Here is a 9,072-nt window from a genome sequence, read left to right as displayed (position 1 = left end):
GAGTGAAATTTGCTCTGTGTTTGCTCCACGTTCAACCGAGGGATCAGATTTCAGAAAAGAGAAGGAAATTCATGAGCCGACTTCAAAGCAAAAGTAGTGAGTAACTAGAGCATTGATAGAAATGTAGTGGAGTAAAAAGTACAATAATTGTCTTCTGAATGTAGTGGAGTAAAAGTAACAAGTTCCACCTAAAAATAATACTTAAGTAAAGTACAGATACTCAAAAAATGTACCTAAGTACAGTACTCAAGTAAATTTACTTTGTTATTTTCCACCACTGGTAAAAACTAACCTCGGAATGTTCAACTTGGTGACCTTGATTTGCTTTGTTGGTTAATATTCTGCTTTGAAAAGGACAGGGCAAAGAAGCACTGTATATAGGTTTAAATACATTTAGTGATTTTCTCATGAACCATCCAGTCCGCCCTGGTAATCTGCTTTCTGTCCCTGGAGTCTGAACCATACATGAAGAGCAGAATTTAGTCAGAAAGTTGCAAGTCCACTGAAACTTTTCATTTATTTTTAAACAAAGCTGATGAGTCACTTGTTTTGTTCCAGCTGCCTCTTATTCAATTATTTCAACAGATACCTAGCTAAAAAACTTTCGAAACATTCTTTGAAAGTCATAATAATTGAGCCTTCTGCTTTTGCCATTTATTTTCTCTTTCATTTTTGATGGATTCTTTCAATGATCTTAAATGCCCCCTTAAAATAACTTTATTTTTCTCTGGCCTTTGTCATGTTTGAGCACCTCGTATAAAGCATTCTCAATTGCAATGCTGCTGAAATGTTTTTTAGTTATTGATTACAGTATTTTAGCATGAAAGTAAGGCAATCTTGAAATTAATCATTTCATATCATCTCCTGAAATTGACAAAATAGCCAAAGAACAAGCCATATTCATTTCTTTATTATAATTCAGTCCTGTCACAAAAGCTTTTACATGGAAAGCCTACATTTTCATGACAGCTAGGCAAATACTGTCCCCTTCAAAAGATACATGTACAAATGAGATGAAATGTACAAGCGTTGGAATCATTTTTTTTTTTGTTAACGTAACCAACAGAGATTGTTTTCGGTGTTTGAGTATTCTCACCAGTTAGTCTTTAATAAATGATTAAAGACAAGACACTGAATTTGGCTCAACACCACATCTGAAAATGCATTTTATCAGGTTATTCAATCCATAGATTCTGCCCAAACCCAAGTTACAGGAAGAAGCACCCTCTCAGTCCAGTGTTGTCCTAAAATTTCTTCCCTTTATGAAGTCTGTTGTAGCGCCAAATATTTTCCTTCCTCAAACGCTTCCAGTACTCCCAAGTGTCTGAATCCAGCTCGTTCAGCTTTGCTGGAGGTCCTAGGTTCAACTGGAACAGCCTGAGAGGAAAGGAGAGGACCATCAGTTGAGTGAAAAGCAGGAACTAATAACCATGTCTGTTAAGCCATAAGGATAGTTTGAAATAATAGGAGCTATACTTTTTGGATGCATGATGCAAGCCTGTTCAAGCAGAAATTAAAAAGCAGATAAATCCTCACTTACACAAGATGACCAAACAGAAAAAAATATGTATTCAAGAATTAAGAAACAAAATGTTGACATATACTGCACAGAGTTTGCATTTTAATCTGACAAACTTGAAAGAGCATATATTAATACTACTACTACTACTACTACTACTACTACTACTACTAATAATAATAATAATAATAATAATAATAATAGTTGGCCTGAGAGGAAATGTATGCTCTCACCACTCTGGATATTGCTCAGGAGGCTTCAGCTTTGGGTCTTCTCCTTGTTTGAGGATGTTGGCGCCTACTGCATAAGAAGTCAGTCGGACAGGGTCTTTACACACCTCTGGACCTTTCAGCTCTTCTTTTGCCGCACCTTTACCTTTGCCTTTGGCCGCTGCAAAGAAGCGTACAAACATAAATCTGTTCCTTACATAAACATACTGACATGTCCAAAGTGTTCGAGGTTTTAAGTTCATTAAAAATCTAAAGTAACTCATTGTAATAATTCATGTTTTACAGAATATGTTATATGCTAACAGGTTATGAAGGACGCATCTTGATATAAACACAATATACACCATCACTATAATGAAGGACACATCTTGACAGAAACACAACATACACCATCACTATAATGAAGGACGCATCTAGATATAAACACAACATACACCATCACTATAATGAAGGACGCATCTTGACAGAAACACAATATACACCATCACTATAATGAAGGACGAATCTTGATATAAACGCAATATACACCATCACTATAATGAAGGAGGCATCTTGATATAAACACAATATACGTAATATGCTAACAGGTTATGAAGGATGCATCTTGATATAAACACAATATACACCATCACTATAATGAAGGACGAATCTTGATATAAACGCAATATACACCATCACTATAATGAAGGACGCATCTTGATATAAACACAATATACACCATCACTATAATGAAGGACGCATCTTGACAGAAACACAATATACACCATCACTATAATGAAGGACGCATCTTGATATAAACACAATAAACACCATCACTATAATGAAGGACGCATCTTGATATAAACACAATATACACCATCACTATAATGAAGGACGCATCTTAAGATGAACACAATATACACCATCACTATAATGAAGGACGCATCTTGATATAAACACAATAAACACCATCACTATAATGAAGGACGCATCTTGACAGAAACACAATATACACCATCACTATAATGAAGGACGCATCTTGATATAAACACAATATACACCATCACTATAATGAAGGACGCATCTTGATATAAACACAATAAACACCATCACTATAATGAAGGACGCATCTTGATATAAACACAATATACACCATCACTATAATGAAGGACGCATCTTAAGTTGAACACAATATACACCATCACTATAATGAAGGACGCATCTTGATATAAACACAATATACACCATCACTATAATGAAGGACGCATCTTGACAGAAACACAATATACACCATCACTATAATGAAGGACGCATCTTGATATAAACACAATATACACCATCACTATAATGAAGGACGAATCTTGATATAAACGCAATATACACCATCACTATAATGAAGGACGCATCTTGATATAAACACAATATACACCATCACTATAATGAAGGACGCATCTTGATATAAACACAATATACACCATCACTATAATGAAGGACGCATCTTGATATAAACACAATATACACCATCACTATAATGAAGGACGAATCTTGATATAAACGCAATATACACCATCACTATAATGAAGGACGCATCTTGATATAAACACAATATACACCATCACTATAATGAAGGATGCATCTTGATATAAACACAATATACACCATCACTATAATGAAGGATGCATCTTGATATAAACACAATATACACCATCACTATAATGAAGGACGCATCTAGATATAAACACAACATACACCATCACTATAATGAAGGACGCATCTTGACAGAAACACAATATACACCATCACTATAATGAAGGACGAATCTTGATATAAACGCAATATACACCATCACTATAATGAAGGAGGCATCTTGATATTAACACAATATACGTAATATGCTAACAGGTTATGAAGGATGCATCTTGATATAAACACAATATACACCATCACTATAATGAAGGACGAATCTTGATATAAACGCAATATACACCATCACTATAATGAAGGACGCATCTTGATATAAACACAATATACACCATCACTATAATGAAGGACGCATCTTAAGATGAACACAATATACACCATCACTATAATGAAGGACGCATCTTGATATAAACACAATATACACCATCACTATAATGAAGGACGCATCTTAAGATGAACACAATATACACCATCACTATAATGAAGGACGCATCTTGATATAAACACAATATACACCATCACTATAATGAAGGATGCATCTTGATATAAACACAATATACACCATCACTATAATGAAGGATGCATCTTGATATAAACACAATATACACCATCACTATAATGAAGGACGCATCTAGATATAAACACAACATACACCATCACTATAATGAAGGACGCATCTTGACAGAAACACAATATACACCATCACTATAATGAAGGACGCATCTTGACAGAAACACAATATACACCATCACTATAATGAAGGAGGCATCTTGATATTAACACAATATACGTAATATGCTAACAGGTTATGAAGGATGCATCTTGATATAAACACAATATACACCATCACTATAATGAAGGACGAATCTTGATATAAACGCAATATACACCATCACTATAATGAAGGACGCATCTTGATATAAACACAATATACACCATCACTATAATGAAGGACGCATCTTAAGATGAACACAATATACACCATCACTATAATGAAGGACGCATCTTGATATAAACACAATATACACCATCACTATAATGAAGGACGCATCTTGATATAAACACAATATACACCATCACTATAATGAAGGACGCATCTTAAGATGAACACAATATACACCATCACTATAATGAAGGACGCATCTTGATATAAACACAATATACACCATCACTATAATGAAGGACGCATCTTGACAGAAACACAATATACACCATCACTATAATGAAGGACGCATCTTGACAGAAACACAATATACACCATCACTATAATGAAGGATGCATCTTGATATAAACACAATATACACCATCACTATAATTAAGGACGCATCTTGACAGAAACACAATATACACCATCACTATAATGAAGGACAAATCTTGATATAACCACAATATACACCATCACTATAATGAAGGACGCATCTTGAGATAAACACAATATACACCATCACTATAATGAAGGACGCATCTTGATATAAACGCAATATACACCATCACTATAATGAAGGACGCATCTTGATAGAAACGCAATATACACCATCACTATAATTAAGGACGCATCTTGATATAATAAACACAATATACACCATCACTATAATGAAGGACGAATCTTGATATAAACACAGTATACACCATCACTATAATGAAGAACGCATCTTGATATAAACACAATATACACCATCACTATAATGAAGGACGCATCTTGACAGAAACACAATATACACCATCACTATAATTAAGGACGCATCTTGACAGAAACACAATATACACCATCACTATAATGAAGGACGCATCTTGATATAAACGCAATATACACCATCACTATAATGAAGGACGCATCTTGACAGAAACACAATATACACCATCACTATAATGAAGGACGCATCTTGATATAACCACAATATACACCATCACTATAATGAAGGACGCATCTTAAGATGAACACAATATACACCATCACTATAATGAAGGACGCATCTTGATATAAACACAGTATACACCATCACTATAATGAAGGACGCATCTTGAGATAAACACAATATACACCATCACTATAATGAAGCTACATGTCCTCTTTACTCACCAACTTTTTTCGCATATCCGCATATTTGTATTCTGTTTAAGGAGTACGTCCTGTCCAGCAACGTCGATGCATTGGTGTTGATGCATTTAGTAAACGTGGCTATCTTTAATAATCTGTTTCCTAACATTATTGCTCTATTGAAGGTTAGCTAAACACACATCTAGGCATGCTGCAGTTTGACTTTCATAATTCCTTCAACTTCCGGTTACTGCTCCATCTTTGGCGCTGTGAAAATAATGCACTGCCCACTGTGGACGAAACAACACACTGCAAGACGATTGGATCAAGGTTAAAGCAGCACTGGCGTCATGACACTTTAATCCAACAGGTGGCAGCACAGCTGATATCTAAAGTGAACAATAATAACAACAGAGAAGAAGACACAAAAAAGAGCTTCTTCAAAATGTCTGAATACGCGATGTCTCAGAAGAGTGCCTTGAAATTAAAAGGTGTTGGGAGCATTTCAGCTGGAAAAAAGTAAGCATGTACATTTTGTTGTGAAATATTATGGGGTAGAAGAGTTGATATTGACCAAAATGCAGAGCTAGAAGAGGCAAAATCCTCTGTCTAGAGTGTAGGCTAAGCTAACGTTAGCTTGTTTGCTTACTGTAGCTAAATGCTGAAGAGTTACCTCGAGGTTTAGTTAGATTCTGTGATAAAGCAACAGTGTGATAAAGTAAACGTGATGAAACAGTGTACAGTGGAGTACAGCTCGTCTAATCTGTGTCTTTCACACTGTTAAGAGCAACGTTATGGATTTCTCAGTAACATTAGGACTACAATTGTTGTTATTGACTTGAGGTTAGCTACATGTAAAAAGCTACAACTAATTTTCGTTGCGGAAAAAGTACAGAAACGCGATCTCAACAGGGCAAAAGCCATTCAGACATAGCTGTAAACGACTTGAAAGTCTGTTTAAAGTACATTGTTCGACATTCTCACCTTTATAACATAAGTGCGGGTACAAGTACGAGCACACGTATTCAGACAAGGAATGTAAGGATCATGGTAAGGATACACTCAACCCACGATACGATTCAAATCCAGATTTTTTTGTTCACGATACGATTCACTCACGATTCTCTAACGATTTTCAAGAAAACTGTATAGAACTCAAAATTTAAATAACTATTATTTTATTTCACTTCTCAGATATGGACAGTTACAATATATATTTTTTCTCTTGTATTTCTTTTTAAACAAGGAATTTTTTAAATTTTTAGGTGTTGTAACTCCAAAAAAATCCACTGCACACTTTTTTTCAGTACCTGGCAAAAAAGAAAAAAAAATTGCCATACTAAAATACCTTGTTAAATTTCAGGACAATTATAGAGAAATGGAAAGTGAACAATTCCCAAAATTAAAGTATTAAATATTACAACAAATAAGGTCAATCTCTTTAAATTAGGCTGTAAATTTCAAGTATTCTCCGAGATCGATCTTTGGAAATGTTAACGATCAATTATCATTTAATCAGTAAAAAAACGTCTTCCATGTCAAAAATAATGCCAAATGCATTTTTTCCCCCTAAATCAAATTTTCCTTCACGACACAATGTATATATATTACTTACGGTATTAAACAGCTACGGATCATATTGAGGCGTTCAAAATGTCAACACGCTGAATATCAACGCGAGGAGCAGGCTTATAAATAATCTCTCTCTGTCACTGACCAGCCATTACCTTTTTATTTTTTATTGCAGGAAAAAGAAGAAGGATAAAGAAAGTAAGCATCGCATGGAGCAGGCTGTGACCAGCCAAAATGATGAGGAGGTGAACACCAAGAAATTATATCTGGACAAAAGGACACCGGCACAAGTTGCTTTTGACAAGACGCAAGAGAAAAGGGTAAGTTTCACTAGTCCTGTATTAACTACAGTGATCCATCAGGAGATGGAGGCAAACAATAGATAATAAAAGTTATGACATTACAATATGTAGGTTACACTTCAGCAGTGTATCAAAACTACCAATAATAACAAAATATAAATAAAGGGTTCAAAGATGCTACATTTTTTATCTGTGGGTTTTCTCTGCAAACTTACCTTCCTGGACTTTGTGAAGTCCTGTTCACGCTTAAAAAAGTATTTATTTTTCCAAGTTAAAAAGATTAAAGCCAAATTAACAATACCTGTAGATGGAATCAAACACTGAATGACAGAACTCATTGTATCACAGTGGACAAAAGGGAAATGCTGTTTTTAAAACTGTAATGTTAAAAAGATTAAAGACAGTTTTTTTCCTACTGAACACATTTGCTGTGATTTTCACCCATTAATTGCACAAGGCATTCAGGCGTTGTTGTTATTGCTGCTTCCTCTTCATTTAGGAGTTCTTTAATGTCATTCTTAATTTGAGCAAACATTTATTTCTTTGAATATTGTCTGCTTTTTATCTTGTTGCTCAGGTTTATGTTAAATAAACCTCAGTAAACTGGATCACAACTTTGACACCAGACGATTTACCGCTTTGAATGACAGATTTATTGATCCAGAATGCTGTGGACCAGGGTACTCAAATCTTCAACATTATGATAGGTGACCGATTTGGATCGGTGAATCTTGTACCCCTACTTACTACTGTGGCGAACTTTCCTGTACAAAAGTGCAGATTATACTCTATTAAGAGAGTAGGCTTAATGTTTTCTTTGTGACTGAGGGCATGGTTAGAATAATACTAACCAGAAAACGACTTAATTGACAGAGCACTACAGTTAATGATGTTTCATGGTCTTAGTTTAAAAGAGTTCAAATCCTATCATGAGGTTCATCAGCTCTTTTTCAACTCAAAGTACAAAGTTCATTTTAGCATACACATGGTGATGCATCAAAACAAGGACAGAGTGTCTTTTCTCTAATGGTTTACTGATGTCTACTGCCTGCAGTAATTTATTGCAAGAGCAGTCAGTAGAACGTTTATCACTTGAAAGACCTCTGAGTTATTTCCATAGTAATGTTTAATGCTACAGCTTCTTTTGATTTTAACTCTCTCTCTTTCCCTAAAAGCAAATGGAGAGGATTTTGAACAAAGCATCAAAGACACACAAACACAGAGTCGAGGTAAGTCATGTTACTCCTGTTGTAGACACATTCAGTCCAAGTCACACGACACATTTATTCAGGCTACTCATTTTTTTGTTTTTGACATACAGTTTATCCAAAATATCTAATAATGGAACTGTTAACCTCTGTAGAAATCATACTGCATGTGAAGTTATCAATAGAGCATGTCTCAAAGAATAATATTTCTCTTGTTGTGTCATTTGTTTTCAGGATTTCAATCGCCATCTGGACAACCTGACAGAACATTATGACATTCCCAAAGTCAGCTGGACTAAATAGAGGGGGAGAGTTTTATTTTCAAGTTTCTTTCTTCTTTTTTTAACATATTGCTTGCTGTCTTCAAACATTTATTATTTAACTGAGTTCAGCTGGCCCTAATTTTTTGTTGCAAGTTCTGGTGTATTCAATAAAGGATTTGAGTCAACACACATTAACGGCTGTGTTTTTTCCTTCATTCACTGCACACATTAGCTGCATTTAACACGTTTATGAATGTACA

General features: G+C 34.8%; 2 protein-coding genes across 2 annotated transcripts; one reads left to right on the top strand and one right to left on the bottom strand.

The window, feature by feature from the left end:
• Positions 1 to 890: 890 nt before the first annotated feature.
• Positions 891 to 5,753, bottom strand: mrpl54 (mitochondrial ribosomal protein L54). The gene is made up of 3 exons (XM_034707740.1): positions 5,510 to 5,753; positions 1,753 to 1,909; positions 891 to 1,377 (listed from the first exon to the last, which is right to left on the bottom strand). The coding sequence occupies exons 1-3, from the start codon at positions 5,634 to 5,636 to the stop codon at positions 1,245 to 1,247; spliced, it is 417 nt and encodes a 138-aa protein (XP_034563631.1). The 5' UTR covers positions 5,637 to 5,753; the 3' UTR covers positions 891 to 1,244.
• Positions 5,754 to 5,848: 95 nt separating this feature from the next.
• On the top strand, positions 5,849 to 9,007 carry fam32a (family with sequence similarity 32 member A). The gene is made up of 4 exons (XM_034707724.1): positions 5,849 to 5,986; positions 7,215 to 7,359; positions 8,517 to 8,570; positions 8,784 to 9,007. Exons 1-4 carry the CDS (start codon positions 5,913 to 5,915, stop codon positions 8,850 to 8,852), a joined length of 342 nt encoding a protein of 113 aa, XP_034563615.1. The 5' UTR covers positions 5,849 to 5,912; the 3' UTR covers positions 8,853 to 9,007.
• Positions 9,008 to 9,072: the final 65 nt, after the last annotated feature.

Source organism: Notolabrus celidotus, chromosome 2, assembly GCF_009762535.1.
Source record: "Notolabrus celidotus isolate fNotCel1 chromosome 2, fNotCel1.pri, whole genome shotgun sequence".
Lineage (NCBI taxonomy): Eukaryota > Metazoa > Chordata > Actinopteri > Labriformes > Labridae > Notolabrus > Notolabrus celidotus.
Note: the sequence above shows the minus strand (reverse complement) of the source record. Positions and strands in the feature narration are given on the sequence as shown.